This window comes from Ambystoma mexicanum, chromosome 6q, assembly GCF_040938575.1.
Source record: "Ambystoma mexicanum isolate Mex_15411 chromosome 6q, UKY_AmexF1_1, whole genome shotgun sequence".
In the NCBI taxonomy this organism is placed as follows: Eukaryota; Metazoa; Chordata; class Amphibia; order Caudata; family Ambystomatidae; genus Ambystoma; species Ambystoma mexicanum.
In genome coordinates this window covers 231226812-231249155 of record NC_090937.1, presented here as the reverse complement: position 1 = coordinate 231249155, position 22344 = coordinate 231226812, and the positions used below count along the sequence as shown (strand labels likewise).

The 22344-nt window shown below is 47.9% G+C and overlaps 1 protein-coding gene across 1 annotated transcript in view; it reads right to left on the bottom strand.

Moving 5' to 3' along the window:
• NFKB1 (nuclear factor kappa B subunit 1) overlaps positions 1 to 22344 on the bottom strand; it is an 887546-nt gene that overhangs the window by 254033 nt on the left and 611169 nt on the right. Inside the window, exon 8 of the mRNA XM_069630690.1 lies at positions 8090 to 8248. Within this exon, the coding sequence (XP_069486791.1) occupies positions 8090 to 8248 (159 nt within the window). The remainder of the gene's footprint in view (positions 1 to 8089; positions 8249 to 22344) is intronic.

Here is a 22344-nt window from a genome sequence, read left to right as displayed (position 1 = left end):
GAGAACCGACAGGCCCTCCTCCCAGATGTCATCGATTAGAGGCACCGCGATTACAGTCTTCCTCTTGGCCTCCCGGCGCTGATAGAGGAAACCTTCCTTTTTCTGCTCCTCCGGGCAGAGCTGGAAAAATTCGGACGCCCTGGCGATCATGGCGTGGAATGAGCCAATCTCGTCGGGCGATGAGGCCCGTGCGACGGGAGACCCGTTCCGTCGTCGTCGCCGTCACCCTCAGAACCCGTCGTCGAGCCCAACGCACCGTCATCTCCCGACTCGTGGGAGGATGAGGAGGGAACTGTATGCCTTACGGGGGCGAGAGGAGCAGAGGGTTGGGTCCTACGTCGTTTGTTCTGAGGACTTCCCGACGGGCCAGGTTGCGGGTCCTCCGGCCTGGGCCGTGGGAATCTCGTCCTTATCTCAGAGCATAAGGACTGGATCGCAGAAAAAATGGCCGCCGAGCCATCCTGAGGCCTAGGTTCCGGCCGCGCCGGAAGGGAAGGCTGCTCTTCCTCGCCATCGTCGTCTTCCTCGGTTATCTCCCGAGGATCTTCCTTACGGGATCGAACCTTCTCGAATTGGACTTCGAGGTTCCTCACGGCCTCGGTCAGTTCCTCCTCCGAGGCTGACTCCGAGCTCGAGGAGGCTACCGTGTCCCCCTTCGCTTCTTCCATCATGGCGGCCACGACGATGGGCTGAAAAGAGGATTCCCTCCTTGGCGGCAGGGAAACTCTAGTCCAGGAGGCAGTCTCTGCTGGCGGGGTCTCTGCCGGCTTGGCCAGAGTCGCCGCGATCGCCTCGATAGAGGCCTTTGCCTGCTGGGTAGGGGCCTTCACCACCTTAGGTGCATCCCGGGCCTTCTCCTTCGGGGGAGGGGCGATGCCTTGCTCCCCCTCTTCCGAGATAGGACGGGGCTTCTCCCGAAGTTTACCCGGGGTCTCGGACTTCCTCTTCCCTGATCCGGAGCGCTGGCTCGTGGTTGACGGTGCCGGGGAAGGTGCGCCCTGCCTGGCGACCGAAGAGCCCGACCTTTTGGCGCTCCCGGAGCCAGCGGACTCGTGGCGATTGGCCTGGTGTTGGGCCCCCGTCGCCGGGGCGCCCGCACAGGACTTAGAAGCCCGCTCGGACCCTTTCTTCTTCTTCTCACCTGTTGAGCCCTTCTCCAACCAGCTGGCGAGACGGGATCGACGGTCCCTCATTGTCCGCTCCGACAAGTTCTTGCAGAACTGGCAGTCCTTCTCTACATGAGTCTTGTCCCCATGAAGACAGTAGAGGCATCGCGAATGTTCGTCTTGCTTAAACACATTCTGCAGCCCGCATCCAGGGCAGCTGCGAAACAGCTTGGGTCCGGGCGACGAACTCGCATCCTGGGCCATCTCGAAGTAGGCCGCGAATCTTCTGGAATCCTCCAAGAAGTTGATTCGACGAAATCTTCACCCTTGAGGGGCGTAGGAAAATCCCACAACGGGTAGCCGTTAACGGGAGCAGAAATGGTGGAGCTTGAGACTCGATTAACCGAAAAAATGTGAAAATTCACCTGAAAAAGCGCGAAACACGCAGTAAAAGCTCGAGAGCTAAGCACGAGGACTCCCATCACTTGAACGTGCGGTAAAAATCTGAAGATGGCTGCCAGAGGCGGGGCTTAGGTAGAGGGCAGTCATTGGCTGTGGTCAGTATGACGCAGAGATCAGTGATTGGTTACTACTATGAAAGACAGATCAGAAACGAAACTGATACTGATTTTTTCTTTACCGAGGATTCCCAGCCTGACGACGGGGAATATTCATGAGCATGTGAATCCATGCCAGACCCCATGATGGAGAAGAGTGGGTTGTGAAATCACTTCTGACCTGTGGCTTATGATGTGTGCGAATGTAAAGCTTTGTTCGATAAGTTTGACTGAACGTTCGAGACAAATTAAAATTCTCAATAGAGTTTTTTGGAGCCCGTAAAGGCTTAAAATAGAGGTTTGTCTGCTTCTGATGTTTGTTGGTGTTGCTGGAGTGAGAAAGGCAATATGGAACATTTGCTATGGGACTGTGTGAGGGTTTGTGGGTTTTGGCATGAGGTTTGTATTATTTGTCTCGGGGTTCTGAACCAAAATGTTGACTTGGATTTTAAAACTATGGTGCTAGGCTGCGATGATTTACTTGACGACCTTTCACTATCGGAAAAGAAATTTTTGGTCAGAGGTGCTTCTATTTGCAAAAAAATGATTTTGAGGAGCTGGAAATCTCGTGTCTCACCAATATTGGAGGATTGGATTACAGAAATGAACTGCTTAGCGAATATGGAGAAATTTATATACAGAAAAATGGGAAAATTGAGTTTATATACAAAGGTCTGGGGAACTTTTTTGAGTAGGTACTAGTTCATTATTAAATTGTATATTGATGGGTTTATTTTATTTTTTTTATTTCTTTTTCTATTCCAACATGTTTATATCCTTTATGCTGTGTTATGATACATTGTGATTTATTGTTCAGTCCTGTTCTAATTACTAAAATTTAAATAAAGAATTAAACAAAAAAAAGAAAAGAAAAAAACCGGGACAGGCCACTGACATGGAACTAGAACTACAGTTTCAGCTGTGAAACTGTAGTCTTACTTCTATGTGGGCGGCCTGTCGCATGTCATGTTGCAGCGCCCTGGGTCCCGAGGCTATTTTAAGTTTTAAAAACCAATCCGGAATTTGGGGATCAGGTGGAAACCATCCCGTATTTTTCCCGGGATGGGGTTTTTAAACTTTTAAAAGTCTCGGGACCTCAGGGCGCAGGTGTAAATGCCAGGACAGTCCCGGCAAAACCGGGACGTCTGGTCACCCTAGTCTGGAAGGGTGAGCTGAAAATATTTTGAAGCGTTCCAAGACACTTTATAAAGGCAGGGACCAGACCATCAGACCGGGTAGAATCAAATAGAGTGTCGGGATTCATGGGATGCTGCACTCAACGGTGACAATGGTGCCACATGATGCCGCGTGGCACTGGGGCCATACCATGCCCTACCTGGCAGTTCTGTGGAGTCTTTACTGTCTTTTATTGTGTGATTGCTTGCTTTTTTGTTTTCACTAAGTAATGACATACACACTCCACCGACATTTTTGGGATTTATTATTAATGCAAGTTTCTATGTTTCTTCAGTATTGGTCGAAATGAGAAACATGTTTTTCGGGAGCACATTTCCCATTTATCAAGTGCTAAAATAAAAAGAGCAGACGTTGCTAAAGCACTGATGAAAATGCTGTTAACAGCTAATATTGATAAATTCGGGAACTAAACTATGTTTTACTCACCTAGTATTTACCGGTATGCAAAACTCATTCATTCTTTTAAACGGTTGCTTTTGCTGCTGTTACTTTAAACTTTAAATCATCAAAGGAAGACATCATCTACTCTACTGGTAATAAACAGAAGCAAGCATTGGCAATGCCAATGGCTTGTGCTTTTGTTTCAGCATGGGAAAGGAACTTGCCAGGCACTGCCGTAGTGGCATTAACCGGCCATTCATGGTAGCAGGTGCACAATGCTGTAAATAGTTGGGCATCTAATAGTAGTGCCTGAAAAATGCCCAATACTTATTCACAAGCCAAAAATGTGTCTTTGCCAATGCTGGTTTTTAACAGGACTTCAGTGAAGAATGTGCATAGTGCTTATAAATCCAGTGGCTGAAGGCAGACCTGGTTAAGGCATTTTTATTACAGCAGTAGTAGGTTTACAGCTCCAATTAAATCATTAACTCTCAGAGGACTGGTTTGAAAAACACTGGCAGGCACTTTTAGTGCAAAGGTTGATGGTAAGGCTTGTTTAAATGGAGCTAAAAGAGTTTCCATGAAGAGGCGTTTTGGGCGTGGTGGGGCAAGAACTGGGTGGGCATGGCCACAGGGATTAGCATGACCGCAGGCAGAGAATGGGTGCGCAAATAACCAAACAACACCTACAAACTTTGTGTCCTTACTCATAAGAAATTTTTCTCTATTTGTACTCTAATGCAGTGGTTATGGCTTATAGGTGGCACCTAATAGGCCAAAATAAAAATGGAGCTGAAGGAACGTGCCCCGGAAGCAACATGAGTGGAGTGCTAAGAGGCAAAGTGGAGACGGGGGTGGCAAAATCGCACGAAACCAGGTCACAAGGCTGATGTTCTAGCTGTGGCATGGGTGCTGGAGATAACCCTCCACTCTCTATCATCCTCTGGGAATCGGCCGTGCATGCGAGGACAACTAGGGCGAAGGTATACTGGGCCTGGGGAGACGGGCACAAGGGGACTACCCTCTGCTCCACGCTGCAGATAAGTACCCCAGGCAGGCATTGGACCCATCTAAATCTTGCTACAGTTTCCAATGCTCGGTTTCATGTTGGCTAATGGGGGCTATTTACCAGCAGAGCTGGATAAGGCCTTGCCCCTAAATTGGGCAGACACATAGAACGAGGAAGGAGGAGGCAACTGCTTCCTTTTGCCACCCTCTAAATTGCCTCCTTAATGGCGTTGACAAGGTAAACCCCATAGCGCATTTCCTTACCCTCTTTGCCAGATTGAACTACCAGAGTATGAACTGTGATTGGCCAGAGCATAAACCTAACAACGAAGCGAGTCAAATCTCTGACCTGTCTGAGCCAAGTTCATCCGGGTGAAGACACCCACGATGAGTCACGCTGATGCGAGGCGGGAAAGTGAGAAAAAAGTCCATTCTACATGTAATGTTTCCTTTTTCTGAATTCCTACGAATCCCTGTGATTTCTTTTTGCTTTTTTTCTAGTAACAATTGTGTTTAACTGTGCACTTTTTTTTAAACAAAAAAATATAGTAAAGTCTTTTATGTTTCCATTGTTCATAATGTGGCTGTTGTTGCTGCTTCTTTAACATGCACTAAATTAGGTATATCACAAAATATGCACATTTATATGTGGTGCACAAATATTACTGGCTGTATTAGAGAGACAGAGAGAAGGGAGGAATACAGGGAGAGTGGCGTGATGGGGTGCGAGAGAGTGGCACGGAAAGAGTGGGCGGATTAGAGTAAGAGGGAGGGAGAGTGAAAGGGAGAGCAAGAGTGAAACACAAGAAAGGAAAGCTCCCAAAAAAGGGGCCACATATTTCAAAGTCGGAGGGACACACCACACTTCCACTCTTGCATTTCCCTTTTACAATGACCTTTAATCAGCTGTGCTAGCCCAATTATAACTCCTAAAATGCCCTTTTTTAACACCCAAAAAAGGAAAAGCAACAGCTGGAATAAAGTCTGAATTATTCGGCCACCCTTTGCAGGAACAAAAAGCGTCACGTTTGATTGAAACTCAGCCCATCTCATGTCTGGCCACCCCCCCCCCCCCCCAGTCATCTTTCCACCCATTGCAATGTAATGTACGTTGTGAAGCATGCTGGGAGAGGATGCGTGCAATCTGGAAAAGGTGAAGGAATAAGGGATAGGTGATTAGGGAAGAGAACGCAGTTGCCACGGTAACCATGAAAGGTGTCTTCCGCTGACATTGTACATAAAAGTCGTTCCTATTATCACGTTAGTGCTGTCCAACCAACTCAATTTATTGACGTCCGAAGGGTCATTGCATCTATTCATGTTTAAAAACGACTGCTCTTTCTTTGCATCTAACACAACCTAATCATTTACTCAAACATTGTGCAGAAATAGAGTCCTCAAATGATATTCTGCATTGCTTGCCTTTGCAGTCCCACAAGCCTGAACTGAAAAATGTCATTCCCCTATTCCACACGGAGCAGATTATTCAGGCCACTTTAAGTGAATTTAAAATGGAAAAGAAAAACTACAAGTTCCAGGATGCAAAGAATAGATTCAAGACTTGGTGGCATACTCGCAGATGGACTGAGGAGACCTGAGCACTCTGAATCATGTCACAAAGATATAGGGGAATTTGAAACCTCTGTTTAACTTACCTGTGCATTACCACTGCAATTTAAAAATGTGAGGATAAACAACAAAGAGCTGGCAAGTCACCTTCTTGTGGGTTTTGCCTGCCATTGTATGCAGTTTGCGGCTAACTGGGGATTTTGGGCTTTGAAATGGACATGTCCCAATGCCACTGTAATGGTTCAAACATTGGCACTTTGCATCCATTTGCTTCTAACTTCTGTCTCTGAGGCAGTCAATTCAATGCAAATTAACTGACCAATATCAATCAATCAATTGATATTGATATTTTATTTCTATTGCGCTCGTACACAAGTGTTTCAGAGCGTGACAAGGCAAGGGAGGGGAATAGGGGAGAACAAAACAACGATCTTACTTGGCCCAGTGACATTGAGAAGGCGCAAGTGCATGCGAGAGGGGGAGGGGAAAAGTGCATGGAAGGTGGAGAAGTGGAAAGTACGGAGCCAAGGAGAAACAGATAAATAATAATAAATAAATAAATAATAAAGGCAACAAACGGTGGTAGTGCAGCCAGCAAGTGGCAAGTGCAGGGTTTAAGGCAGCAGACAGGGTAGGTCTGATAAGTGCAGGAAGAAAAAGGGGTGGGGCTGTATGGGTACAGATTCAGACCCCAGTGCAAGGGGTGGCCCAGAGGCAGTGTGGGAGGGTGGCAGGGTGAGCAGGTACCTGGGCCCGGAGGACAGAGCGTGGCCAGGTGCACAGTGGCAGGGAGAGAACAGATCAGCAGGGTAGAGGGAGAGCGAAGGCAGAAGAAAAGAGGAAGGTCTTGAGGTGCTTCCGGAACCGGAGATGGTTCTGCTCAAGTTTTAGAACGGCAGGGAGGCTATTCCAGAGGGAGGCCTCAGCCAAAGACAGAGCTACCCCCAGCTCGTTTCTTTGAAAAATGACTGACTCTGAGGGAGTTAGAGGCAGAGGAGCGAAGAGCTTGAGAGCTGAGGTATTTGCGGAGGGATATCTGAAAGTATTTTGGACCCACAGGGGGAATCAATCAATCAATATATTTATTAGGCACATGAAACCACAAATGTAGCATCCTGGCACCCAACAAAAAGTCATAAAAACAAATAGACACTCAAACATATAATGTATGGCAGAAAAAGGGTAAAGTAAAGAGTTTCAGACCTGGACACCCCCAGAACTGCAAATATGTTCCACCCCTGTTCTGAATGTGAGCCCTTCACACAGTTAACTTGTTGTCAGATGAAGGACCAGCTTCTCCCTGACTAAGCCAGCATGGCTCGTTTACATGTGAACCTATGGAGTGCTGACATCTCCACATAAATTGCACAACTTTTAATATCATTTGCTGTTCAAAAGTGAGCCAGCCCAATTCCAAAGTCTTTATTTGGAGACTGGGCCCTACATACCCCTGTAAACATAACAGCACGAACATGACCATCTGGATCGTTTGCCTGCATTTTTTAGATAATCCCACATGGATATTGCTGCAGTAGTATGAGATCCTGGAATGGGCAAGGAACTGCATCAAGGTGGCCTCATGGACTGGGCTGAGTGAGTGGCAAATGTGGGCAATGGGACCAACATTATAGTGGGCACTCTCAACCACAACGTTGACCTACTTTTCAGGTCAAATCTGGGTGCTGAAAAGGTCCACCCAGGTTGCAAACTCCCCCTAGTGGTGCAGGATGCGATTCTCTGGTCATGCGAAGGGGATTTGACCATATACCACCACCACCGATTCGCGCAGAAGAATCTTGGTCTTATCTGCACTACCTTTCATTGTTGCAAGCTCTCCCAGCGGCTCCTCCAGCAATGACCTTGACCCGCTACCTCGCAAATAGTCCTCATTTTCAGTCCCTCCCACCTCAGCACAGCAGCAACGCAAATAAGGTCAATACAAAGTTGCTTTTAGGTTCACAACGAAAAATAACCTTAAGCTTTTATTTGGATGGGATTTTAACATTTTTTTCTCCAGGTTTCCCCGAAAACCAGAATGCATTCATCTGAAGGGGAAAAAAAGTAAGGCTGGAACTAGAAGAGAAGGCCAAGTCATATCTGATATTGTGACACCGAAAAGGAGCCCGATAGAAAAATTGAAGTATAAGATTTGAGGCCATTGGGGAAAATAAAACAATAGATAGTATAATGTTGGTAGTCCAGGGATAGTAGAATATGTCAGGGAGGCCTGGGGAACCACAGAAAAGCCACCAATGGATGAAGGCTACTCACTGCTGTCATAAATGGTGTCCGATATGACTGGCTCCAGTCTCCTGGTGAAGCTGCCGTTGCTGTCTGGAAGGAAGGCTGTGAACATGAGGCGCACCACACTGAGGTCCATATCCTTTGTCTGCTGGACGGCGGTCCGACGGATGATTTCTCGTTCTTGATCTGCAACAAAGGAAGGCCAATTAAACCTGATCTTGCTGAAGCTCTGGCAAATTACCTGTTTCTCTGGACAACCCTTTTACTGTGGAGGAAAACTAGCTATGAGTTGTTGTTAAGAAAAGATCACTGACCAAAATGAGTGAACCTTTGTCACTCCCAGCCCATAGCTTCTTTGATAACAAAACACCCTTAAAATGTTCTACCTCGACATGAGCTATCCAGCTGGATTGATGAAGTGTATCGGTAGCATGCGCCTAATGTCCCCCCGCCCACAAACGCATGCATTCAACAGAGTGATAAAAACACTAGGCCTCACACACACCCAATAGGATGCAAGTAGGACACATACCAAGTGTGCACCCATCACTATTCACATTCCGAGACTCAATCCTTCATCCCTAAGGACAGGGCAACAGTGAGGCCACACGAATGGCAGATTTGCCCTGTACAAATACCAATGAACACCCCATAACATATCACTACCCAAACACTAACGTAAACACAACCATCCCCACCCATCCTCCGGATGGGCACTCAGAGAGTGGGTGAAAGCTCAGACTACATCTTACAAAAGAAGTAAAGTAATGCGCTCCATATGCAACCTGTGACCCCCTTTGGACCCACTTGCCCCCACCCACCCATCTTAATGTGAAGCCAGTTGCTGCGGATCATTAATTTGTATAGTACCATTATTGCAATACAAATGCTAACTCTCATATTTCATAATAACTTTATTTCCTAAAAATAGTGAGCCAATTTGTGAACCACAAGCATCTCTCTGCGAGCTGAACCCTCATTAATTGCTTTCCGCAAAGCCATGAAAACGACCTTGTTCACCTACCCAACCCACACATGTTTAAACTCTCATGACTAACATGTATTATGTACTATGGTGTATGATGTATTATGGTGTATGATACTCCTGATCGCTTAACACAGGATCCTGCCTTACTGTAACCCATGGCACAACCTGTACCTGTACCTGTAACTAAGTTCCCTTACAAGTAACAGTGCCACAATGCCCCTGGGCTGCCTGCGCGCTATATAAATGTAATAAATAAATAAGTAAATAAATAAATAATGTATGACTACAGTGGTACATGGTTGTATTGTTTCACACTGGTCACTGCCGTGTCACAGTAGGTGAAGCCTTTCCAGAACCAACCATGAATAATTATTTCTGCCTGGCTCCCATGGAAAGAGGGAATCCACACACCAACAATTGTGAAACTAAAAGCGAACTAAGTCATCACGGAAGGAAAGGAAAGGACGGCTCAAGAGACCCAAATGGAAGTCATCCAAACTCTGACCTGAAAGTGTGCTACACCAAAAGGTACTGATAGGAAGGAGGGAAGTTTAAGGAATACAAATGGAAACAGCGAGGTGGTGAATCCATTTTATAGGCCCTTTTTGTCAGTGCCAGCCATTGACAATATACCCTATGATATCCTTAGGTATCTGTTGTTGCAGCTAATCGGTTTTCTTTGAGAAACAACGTATACCCCAATTTTGAATTTGAATGTGAGGTGAAGGTTATACATAGGGTGCAGAGGCAAGGGGTATACATGGAGATATGGAGGGCCCCCCTCATAAGAGAAAAGAGAGGGGGCAAATCGACAAAAACATGGACAGGAAAAGACACTTGTGGAAACGACATAGATAGGAGAACAGTATGTCCTCAGATTACTAGAATCCCCTGTCCTCGCTCTTGCAGAGGACAATCACAATGGAAACACGACCTGATAAGAATGTGTTCTTCCAACAAGCTCTTAGCGAATTTCATCTTACAATGTATGTAAACCTATGCAATCTCCTGATTCAAAGATTATTTCGATGGTATCCCAGAACTCGGTTGAATAACTAACTTCATTACTGTCTTTGCATACCCCGGGAAAGACACATCTTCATAGTCTCAGCCTCTGAGTGATGGAGAGGAGGTTAAAATAAACAATTTTATTTTGCAACCTCTAGGGGAGAATAATTAAGAGTCACAAGTTCTCCTCAAGTAGTATTCTCTACAATTAATAGATATTATGAGTGGGGCCTGAAAACCCTAATTTGAAATGATGCACCCTAGTGGACTTTGTAAAGACTGGGGGGGTTAGCTGTACTCCTGCCCTTTATATGGCAGAGTAGAAGTACAGAGCACCCGAACCAAGATTTTCTATAGGGTAGCAATAGACAAGTAATCAAGGCTTAGGTCTCAGGAGGTGATGCAGGCTGGTTCTTAAGTACAGTGTAGTCCCCAAGCCCCCACAAAGGAATGTCCACACACTATGTTAGTGATAACACAGTTCTTTATATAAATAAGGTTCAAGTTATATACACACACAATAACACACTTTGTGCTCAGGCAATACTATAATGATACATATGTATAATATCTATGTGGTACCACAGTTAACTCTTGACTCCATTAAAGTGCATCAACTGCTGACAGTTGTAAATGACATACAAGTCTAATAGCAAAGTGAACCAACACCAGACATAGAAAGCAAGTTGGTTAGACAATTGGCAGAATACTGGGCCCCTACCACTAGACACAGTTCTGTGTGAAGATCCCCCCAGCTGGGCAACCTGTAAATAAAGTATATTGACAAGCCCACTCGATATATTGTTTAGCAGAGTCTTATTTCCTTCTACAAATGTTCTACTACCTCAATGTACCTGGTTTAGCAGAGTTCAACGACGAGTCATCGACGGATCCTTCTTGAGTGAACTCCTCTTAAGGCAGGAGGCACGGATCGTCGAGATTCCTCGAAGAAAAGGGTGAACAATGTGGTCGAGGGGCCAGCTTCAGTTCTGAACGATTGGTCGTGGATGTCCTGCGAACATGAGGTGTGCGGTGCACCTCGACGATGATAGTTTGTTGCCGCAAAGAGTCAATGAAGAACATAGGCCCAGCAAGGGTGTCGGGTTGTCAGCATTTGGCGTCGGCGATCAGGACTCGACCGTGGCTGACTTTTAGATCTTTGTCAGCGTCTTTGAGGACTTCGGGTGGCGGGAAACCCACCGGCGGATTCTCCTCGGTTCATTGGCAACCTTGACTTTCTCCAGCAGGACAAATCAGTCGACGGTGATGAGCAAGGGAGTCCTTGATTCAAAGTGTTCTTAGGCAATGGAGCGTTGCAGCTTCGGTTGACGATGATGGTCGTGAACGGCGATGGACTTCAATGTCCGGGTGCCTCGCTTCAGATTCCTCAGCGGTCCCTGTCTCCGGTCGGCAGCCTTTTGATGACTGACTTCCAGGGAGCCTTGGTGAAGGTTACCTGGTGCACAATGTACCCTAGTAGTTTGGGAAGAGGTCTCCTAGCCAGTTCCTCTCTTGGATCAGTTCTTGGAGACAAGACAGCTTTCAAATTGCCTCGAAGGAAAGCAGCAGCAAAGCCGCCTTCTTCCAGCTGGGCTTCAAAGTTAAGCATCAAGTTTCTACTTCAGCTTCTGAACAATTCCAGTAAGTTGGAGGTCCCCAGATATACGGTTCTGTCTCTCATTCACACTGCTGAGCCAGGCTCAGGCAGCCAATCATTCAGAAGGGCATTCAGCAGGCAGGCTGCCAATCAGGCTCACGGTGCATTGAGGCGATTCTTCTCCATCCAGACACTCACAACAAGGAATGTGGATTGGGACAAGCACGCAGCCATTCAGCACTCCACAATACATTCATACCAGTTTCGGGCCGGGCTGTCTCAGTCATTGTGTCACGCACCAGAAACCAGACATCCATAACATGAAATGCATATTGGTCATACACTCCATTCACCCAGGTCCCACCGCAAGGGTGTACCCACAACATACAGTCATTGGGAAGGCTCCACCCAGTCTGGCATGGACTTCCCCACAATACCATATATGGAACTTCTACCCAACAGCCAGTCAGGGGAAGTGACAGCCCTAGCACTTTGGGAAATCAAGGTAACCAGCAATAGAAAGCAAGAGGACTCAGGGGCAATCTTGTCTCCTATCAGTAGTCAACTGATTCCAATGGCAGGGTCTGGGTATCCCAAAATGGAGGATACTCAGAGCACCTGTCAAATTCAGCATGGAGCTGCCACCAGCCTATACCCTGCTCTGTGGGCCACACACACGTGCCCAAAACATAAACTAGGGGTACAGGGTAGTAACCCCACCCATGGGTGTCATAAGGGGATCCCAAAGGTCTGTTCACCAAACCAAAAAGAGGAAGAGCTGCACTGCCAGGAGTCCTGCATGGACTCATGTGCAGAAAATAACCCAGAACACATGATAAAAGGAGTACAGGACAAGGACATGGAGGCCCTGTCCCTCCAATGCATTTCCAGCATCACAGACTTCAGCTACTCAGAAGACAACCCTACCCAGAAGAGAAATCAATTTGATCAACTATAGCTCCATTATTTCCCCCTTACAAGGAGAATTTAGCTGATTCAAGGGGGTGGGGCGCCCCAAAATTGACCGTAATAATAGCCAAGATAAGGGCTCTCAGGGGTCCCATTTAGTGTGGGAGAATTGCTTGACTAATCCTAGTAATATTATAATGGGACCAACGGTTCAAGAAGTGGTCCTCTTTCTTGTTCCCAGGACAGTGGAGGCCTCCTCCGTGGTCTGCACTTTCATCTCACTACGGAGGGCCATATTTAGGGTATGAAGTGTCATGCATCTCTTGGAGGAAGAGCACAACCTTCTACAGTGTGGCTGTGAATTGTGATTGCAAAGAAATGCATAGATCCTTGATACTTTAGGGTCAATATTATGCAATCTTTGCTGAGTGCACATGCTTTCTATCCATAGCTATTCGTAGATACATGTGCCTTGTGGTGGTTTGTGTATTTTTCTTCTACAAGCATTAGATGACATTAAGGCCCCCTATGACGGTCCCCCATCACAGTTGGTCCCATTCAAGGAAAGTTGTTCCTGACAGGTCTGTCAAAACAGTGTAACAGAAAGTGCTTAAGTCAGTCAATCAAAAACATGTTTATTTGAGAATGAAAATTCCATAAAAGCACTAAGAACACACCTATCACAATTAAGATACACATAGTTCATCCAATGAAATAGGTTGGAACTGGGCGATCTGCTCTCACTGTTTCCTCCCCATGCTGCGTTTAGATCCCTTGCTACCAAATTGCTGCCCCTCCTTTCGCAGTTGTTAGCTCCCCACTCCTATCTATTGATCCCTTGCAATCTGCATCCCTCATCATTTATTTCCCCCTTTCACTTGTAAAGCACTCCTTTGTTTCACGAAGCTAGGTCCACACTCAATAAATACTGTAATAATAATAATAATAATAATAATAATAATAATAATAACCTGGATCACCCAAATGTTAAGGAGTCTGCATTACAGTAATAATTTGCAGTGTGCTAGATGCTGTTCCTGAGAGACAAGTCTTTGAGAGGATCAGGGAATTAAACTACTCTGTTAAAGGGTACTGCGGCCATGAGTGTGGGTGTACAGAGATGTCTGGGTTAAAGTCCCTTCCCCAGAACTACATTTTCCTGGGACTAATCAATTGTATTATTTATCAGTTCAGAGGAACTTGGCAGCAGTGGAGAACGCATACTGAGGTCTTGCAAGACTATAGAGGTGTAAGGGCACCTAATACCTCATATTTCCTGCAATGCCCGTACTACAATGCTACAAGCAACCCTTAGTGCTAAGGTACACCAGTGTGACTATCACATTTCAGACTTACCTCAAACCAAGGCAACCAAACTATCAGCACCACCAGCCCTCACTCGCTGTAAAAAAACATAACAAAGTTACGAATCTCCTTCCTTTGATTCAGCCTATCACCAATCATTCTGACCTGCTCACCAACCGAAATGACTTGATTGACCTGTATAACAACACTATCAACTTAGATATTGCGCCTCTGAAACTGAGCAAAACTAAACCCCTTGCCCATCTTAACACGTGGTTTACCTCATGCCTAAAAGCCCTGCACAAAGAAAAAAGACAAGCAAAAGTCTATTGGAAAAAAAAACATCTTCCCAAAATAAAAATCTCACTTCCCTCACCGATAGATATAAGAAGCAAATTATACATTCTAAAAAAGAAACCTTAAATGACAGAATTAAAAAAGCAAACTCAAGCACTAGGGACATTTTCTCTATTCTCAGAGAATTAGAATCCCCTATCGCACCTGTAGACTCATGCACCAAAGATAAAGCTTGGTGCACAAACATTGAAAATGCCTTATGCAATAAAATTACCATGGTACAAGACAAAATATCTGCCAAAACAACCTCCCTCCATAAGATTGCGCTCTCCACTCAAGAAGCCATTTTACAAGAACTTGCTATCAACCAAACCAAACCAAACCATACAACCAATTCAACTTCAGGTCTATCTCCATTGCAGAAGCTAAGAATATCATCACATCATTTAAACGTTCTCGATGCCTTGGTGATACTTGCCCAGCCCCATTATCAAAGAAGCTGCACAAGACTTAGCTCCTTTCGTCACCTCCTTTATCAACTCATTCTTTAAATTCTGTTCTGTGTCTACCAACCTCAAAGATGTCTGGATACTACCCCTTTTAAAAAAACCTTACCAAGATCCTAGTGTCCCAACGAATTATAGACCCATAACGAAAGTTCCATTTCTCCTTAAAATCTTAGATAAAGCTGCCTATATACAGATTAAATCCTACTTGGAGATCAATAACTTACTAGGCACTTGACAATCTGGATTCAGACCAAGACACTGAACTGAGACGGCCCTCCGCAATCTCAAGAACCAACTAGATGAGCGTAAAGATAGAGGAGAAACCTCCATTCTCTTCCTCCTAGATCTGTCAGCCACTTTTGATTTGGTCGACCATAAAGTACTATGCAACCATCTCAAATCGGCTGCTAACTTCTCCACAAAAGCCACTGCGTGAATAAACTCCTTTCTTGACAATAAAACTATAAGAGTCTTTTCGCCCTCATCAGCTGCAGACCCAGTACCAATCACTTGTGGCATTCCTCAGGGGTCTTGTGTCTCCCCTACTTTGTACAATATTTTTACAAAGCCGCTCTTCGATATACTGGACAAACTGGGTGTCTCATACACTAATTATGCAGACGACACCCAGATCCTCATCCCAATCCAGGGAGACTATGACAAAGACACCAACCTCATAAACAAAACCTATCAAATCAAACTGGATGGCCACCCACGGTCTATGTCTGAACGACGAAAAAAGCAAGCTTTTAATCATTGGGTCCACCAGAAAACTAAACAAACTCTCCCACATGTACAAATCCATCACCATTGATGGTATTAAAATCAATGTAGCCAAGGAAGTTAAAACCTTAGGCTTCTATTTAAACTCAGCGCTTAACCTTAACAAGCAAGTAAATGCCACAGCATCTGCAACAAGCTACACATGCAAACTAATCTATGCATGTAAACCATTTCTGACCACTGATAGCTGTACCACTATTGCACAGGCCTTAATCCTATCGAGACTTGACTAATGCAACACACTTTACCTTGGCACTGGTAAACACAACACTAATAAACTCCAAACCCTTCAAAACAATGCCCATAGAACAGCCCTAGGCATTTCCAAAGGACAGCACATATCTGACCAAAGGAGATCCACCAAATGGTTGGCCATCAAAGACAGAATCAAACTGAAAACACTGAACATTACATACAACTGTCTCAATAACAAAGCACCTGCATACCTCATAGAGAAATTCAATTCACTAAGCATATGTCTGAACGTCCCACCAGAAAGGCTCAAGCCAACAGTATCAGAATTCCCAACTGCAATCTGAAAAGAACAGGCGGCTCAAACTTCCCAGCACTGGCAGCTCAACTATGGAACTCAATCCCGGATTCCTTAAGAGCCACACCTTCCCTCCACTCCTTCAAAACCAATGTTAAACTCTGGCTACAAACCAATGACTGCTGACAAATAACCCTATGACCAGTCTCTATGCACCTACTCTCCGGCAATGCACCTGTGTTGCACTTAACATACTAATGTTAATTCCCTTTTCTATATACTTCTGCTACTCCTATATGCTGCTTTAAGCTTCAAATGTAAACCCTAAATATGTGACCGTAACCTTAGCTGTGTTGAACATGTACATACTAATGTAAACTTTCTTCTCTGTATACTTCTGCTAATCCTATATGTTGCTTTTAGCTGTAAATGTAACTTAAGATGTAACTGTAACCTAAGACTTCATAAGCGCCCAGATGCCTAACAGCCCGGTGCGCTCTACAAATAAATAAACAATACAATACAATACAATACACCCCTCTTGAGGCTCAAACTGCTGTCTTGTGTGCATCTATGAAATGAAACACAAGGTCCAAGAATGCTCTTCATACAATGAGTACCTCGTTTGTGTTTACAATTGTTTTGGCAATAAGTAAACAAAAAAGGTAGGACTAATGTTGTGGGGTAGACTTGACCCTTATAAATTACCTACCCATATGCAGTGAGCACAGGAAGAATGGCGCATGAGGCAAAGCTGAAATAAATTTCATGTTAAGTGCCACACAGTCAAATACAAGAGAAGGATGCAAAGAGGGTGAACACAGGAAAAACAGGAGAATCAAAGGGTAACAAAGTAGGGAGGTGATTATGGAAAGAGCTCAATGAGCAGCACATGGTATAATGATAAAGAGAGAATATATTCATCTGGCAGCCATCAGAATTCTTGACATTCATGATAACGCCGGCCATTTTTGCCCAGAAGCCAAGCATTGGGACTGGCTGCAAAAATCTTGACATTTCAGTCCAGTTGATAATATATGAAATTATGCAAACATCCCGTGATGATAGTTACGACAAAGTCACACATTTAGCTGCCCAAAGGGTATAAGGGAGATCTGAGGGTCCTTCATGTTGGTGCCTAGGATGTCAGGGTGCCATGAGAAAATATGAGGGCCAGGTTTTAGGAATAGAGGTAGCTCCATTCGAGCAAACCAAAGGGATGTGAAGGAGTTGACCCTGCAAATCAACATGATAATAACATCATAGAAACCATCAAGGAGAACGCATCAGGGGCTCAGGTTTTTGTTCTTATGCTTCGGAAACCAGGGTTCCTGGGTTGGAAACCCACTAGTAAAGCGAAAGTCTGGTATGAGAGGAAGCTGGAGAAGCTGGCACAGGCTTGGACTCCTTAGCGGGATTTTGTGACATTCAGGCATTACACTCTGGGCCTGGAAGCTGCCAGTGCTTGTGCTTAGTGCTGTAATGCAGACACAGAGTAAACTAGCTGGCAGGGGTCTGGAGAGGCTTGCGGGCCGGATCGGCAGGCTACCATTGCTCCATACCTGAATCCAAAATGGCAGACAGAGCACAACAGAGGTGCAGAGAATGCGGTGCGGGACTATCCAAATAAGTAAATCACTCACAACACCGGAGAGCAAGTAAACGGCAAGTAAACACATGTGGTGTGGGATGCATTCCTAGAACTATATTAGCGAATAACTGTATGTAACCCTGTATTGGCAAATGGAATGGATATTTTGCAGGGATGTTGTGGCGTTGCCCCTTTAAGGGTACGCACGCGACGGAGTGACGTATACTCCGTCGCGTGCGCTGTTAAATAAACGGGGCGGTTCCTGGTTACGACAGATCACCGGGGAGCCCACACCGACAACATCTCTGTCTCCGTGTATCACTACCACGGGGGTGGGGGGCTCACGGAGGCGGATCACAGGAGACCGCCAACAGTGGCGACGAGGCCCGGATCGCTTCCTGGGACAAGCGGGGAGTTTCGTCGGGAGCGCAGATGATCGCGTGTGAACGCTCCGACGAACTCCGACCGCAGAGAAGGAAGCGACGCACGCGGCCGGCGGCCATTTTGATCATTAGGCCTCGGAGACTCACGGCTTCATAACGAAGCGCCGGTGAGCCATCCGGACACAATTTTTGGGAAGTTCAGCGGCGGATGGTCGCTGAACACAGCACATGTCAGTTCCAAAAGGAAATTTTGACATTTTCACTACTATTATCGAGGAGAGGCACGGAGACTCCATGGAAAGCCTGCTGTTACACTAGGGGTCTCTTCCTCTACTCAATTTTTGGACACCTCATTGTCTGCATGCCGGCTGGTGTGACACCTCCACGAAGATCACGGCTGGTGGTGAGTTGCGGCCCCTTTCTTCTCAATCCTTTGGGGTGCCTGTGCGCTTTCCACCATGGATCAAGCTGCTGCTGCTGCTGCTGCTGCTGCTGCTGTCGCTCCTGTACCTCCGCCTGCTCCTCCGCCGAAACCACCGGGGTCCCTACAGCCAATGCCTGAGTTTGATATCTCGGGTGCTCCATCTAGCCTGGGACAGAGGTGGAAGATGTGGATGGATAGGCTGGAGATGTATTTCAGGGCCACAATGGAGAAAACGACGACGGCAAGCTGGCCACTCTCCTATACTCTGCTGGTCCTGCGGTGCATGAGGTATTTATGTCCCTGCAGCCGGTGGACGGATCGTTTGCGGCGGCGAAGGAGGCACTCCACAATCATTTTCTGCCGATGGCCAATGCGGACTATGAACGTTTTCTTATGGGAACGGCTCGACAAAAAGATGATGAGACTCTGGATGTGTTCGTTGGGCGGCTGTGGCGATTGGCAGCACCTTGTGCCTGGAACGACCCTGAGGTTATGATTCGGAACCAACTCATTCAGGGGTGCAGCTCTGGGAAACTGAGACGCCAGATACTGCGAGAGCCGGGCATCACCCTCCCTCGCATCCTAGAACTGGGTAGGTGCCACGAGGTCTCGGAACTGCGGGCAACCAGGATGGAAGCGGGTGCTCGCCCAGCCAAGATGGAAGAGGTCTGCGCGGTCGGAAGAGGCCGCATGGTAAGGCGCCCCATGAACACTCAGAGCTAGCCCGCGCAGGGGTTGAATGCCTCGTGCCCGAAGTGTGGGTACGATCTCCCGCACCCCGCGGAATGCCCTGCAACGGGAGTCAAGTGTGGCAGATGCGGAGGCCCTGACCATTTCGCCAGAATGTGTAGGTCTGCCACCCCCAAGATTGTGCCGAGGGGACCAGTTCGAGCCGGCTTCTTCCGGCCCCAGAGGACCTCCAACGTTGCCCAGGTGGACCAAGGTGACGAAGGGGCCCCTCAGGAGGAGGAGGAGGAGGAGGAAGAGGACGAGGAGAACGTGTTTTTCGTGTCCAGTGTGTGCTCAAGTCCCGCTCCAAAAGACAGCCCAGGTGCAACGTGCTGGTTAATGGAGCCTCTGTGCCGATGCTAGTGGACACTGGCGCATCCGTAAATGTAATGGCCCGCCAGCATTACAAGACCATGCAGCCCCCGCCCGCGCTGGCTGCGCCGAAAGCACGCATATTCGCCTTCGGCGGGGACCGGCCTTTGCCTTTGGACGGTGTGTTCGTGGCTGATGTGCAGTATGGTGACTCACACATACGAGCTAGGTTCTATGTCACACCGGTGAGCGACAACACCCTGCTCTGCTGTGCCGCGGCGGAGGCACTGGGTATCGTCACGTTCGCCTACTCAGTGTACCTAGATGACATCCAGGTCCTCCTGGCCAAACATGGATCCCTGTTTGAGGGCATTGGACAGCTGGTGGGTGAGCCGGTCCGGCTCCATATCGACGAATCTATACAACCAGTGGCACTGAAGCACCGACGGGTTCCCTTCCATCTCAGGGATCTGGTAGATCGCGAACTTGACAACCTCTTGGGGCTGGACATAATTGAAAAGGTTGAAGGCCCTACCCCCTGGGTGTCACCCATCGTCATCGCTCGCAAACCCAAGCAGCCAGATGCCGTGAGAATCTGTGTGGACATGCGGCTCCCCAATAAGGCAATAAAGAGGGAGCGACACCTCACCCCCACCATCGATGACATTATTGCGGAACTGCAGGGTGCGAGATTCTTCTCCAAGCTCGACTTGAGATCGGGTTATCATCAGGTGGTTTTGCACCCTGAGTCCCGCTACATTACTACCTTTACCACACATCGGGGTCTCTATCGATACAAGAGACTGAGTTTTGGGGTGTCCTCCGCAGCGGAGGTTTTTCAAAACATAATAAGGGGTGCACTGGCGGATCTTGATGGCGTCCTAAATATTAGCGATGATATCTTGGTGTACGCCAAATCGGAGACGGAGCATCTGTCACGCCTCTCCAAGACCTTTGAACGGCTACGCTTGCTGGGTCTCACCCTGCACAAGGACAAGTGCGAATTCCTGAAGACGACGATCGAATTCTTTGGGTTCGTATTTAAGGCGGATGGGGTGTCCCCGGATCCCCGCAAAGTGAGGGACATTAAGGAGGCGCGCCCGCCTGAGAATGTTGCGGAGGTGAGGAGTTTTTTGGGGATGGTCACATACTGTGGCCGTTTCATCAGGAATCTCGCATCCCGCTCTGAGCCACTGAGGTCGCTCACCAAGAAGGATACCACCTGGCAGTGGGGCCCTCTGGAGCAGGCGGCATTTGACGATATCAGAGGGGCTTTAGCGGCGCATGACACCATGGCGTTTTTCGACCCGAGCCTACAGACGGAAATCGTGGTGGATGCCAGCCCATATGGGCTTGGGGCGGTGCTTACGCAAGTAGGGAAAGACCAGGAGGTCCGACCAATAGCCTACGCCAGTAAGGCCCTTTCTGACACTGAGCAACGATACTCCCAAATCGAGAGGGAAGCCCTGGCGGTGCTGTGGGGCTGTCGGCACTTCCGCCTCTATATTCTGGGGCGGCCCGTGACCGTAGTCACGGACCACAAGCCGCTGGTGCCGATCATGGCGGGCTCGTCATCTCGCCCGCCGGTGAGGATTGAGCGCTGGATGCTCGCCCTGCTGGAGTATGGAGTGTCGCTGATCTATCGTCCTGGTACCAACAATGCGGCGGACTACCTATCTCGACACCCCAGAAACGACTCGCAGGAGTCGGCATCGGCGGAGGAAGCCGACGAGCACGTCTGCCTGGTCGTGGAGACCGCGACACCCAACTCCATGCAGGTGGAGGAACTCGAGGCTGCGTCAAGAGGCGACGAATGCTTCGCCATCCTGAAGGAGGCCATGCAGAAAGGAGCCTGGAAGACAGTGCTGGAGGCTGTAGAACGAAGGACATGTGAGGCCCGGATCGCCCTCGAGCAATTGTGGAAAGTGAGAGAGGAACTAACATTCTCGGAGTCGGGGCTACTGCTGAGAGGGGAACGAATCGTGGTGCCCCAGACCAAAGTAGCACAGGTCATCGCACTGGCGCACCAGGGTCATCAAGGGGCCCCCAAGACCAAAGCTCGCCTCCGTCAAAAGGTGTGGTTCCCTGAGCTGGAGCGGAAGGTGGAGGCGTTTGTGGCCTCCTGCGTGTGGTGCCAGGCGGCGGCCCCGGCCCAGAAGGAACCATCCATTGAAGCAATGCCCCGAGGGACTCGACCATGGGAAGTGGTGCACGCTGACTCGGGATCTACGTCCAGAGGTACGCATTTTTGTGGTGGTGGTCGACGAGTGGTCAAGATACCCAGAAGTTGAGTTCATAGACTCAGTGGCGTTTGAGAACGTGGTGGTGGCGCTGGAGAAGATCTTTGCCACTCATGGCCTCCCCTCTGTGCTGTGCTCTGACAACGGAGCCCCATTCCAGGGTGAGAGCTTTGCCGAGCTCATGAAGGATTATGGCATCCAACACCGGCGGGTCACCCCACTGTGGCCCCGCGCCAACGGGGAGGCCGAGCGCATGATGCGCACTCTCAACAAGGTGTTCAGAATTGCCCATGGAAAAGGGGAGTGTTTACAGAGGGCTTTGTACGTCTTCCTACGAGGTTACCGAACCACCCCTCACTCGTCAACGGGGGTGGCTCCGGCAGAAGCACTCTTCCAGCGGTGCCCGAGAGATGTCATACCGGAGGTGGGGGACAGAGACCCTGCCGTAATCGACAATGAGCAGGTGGAAGAGGACAGACAGGTCAGGACACAGATGGAAAACATCAGGAGGGGCCTCCGACCCCCACACATCGCGCTGGGAGATGAGGTGCTGGTGAGAAATCGTCACCCCCATGGAAAACTGTCTCTCACGTATGAACCCGCTCCCTTAGATGTGGTGGCCGTCAAGGGGTTGATGGTGACAGCCTCGGATGGAACTTCATCGGTAACCAGGAATGCGTCATTCTTCAGGAAGATAGGTGACACCAGAGTGGACAG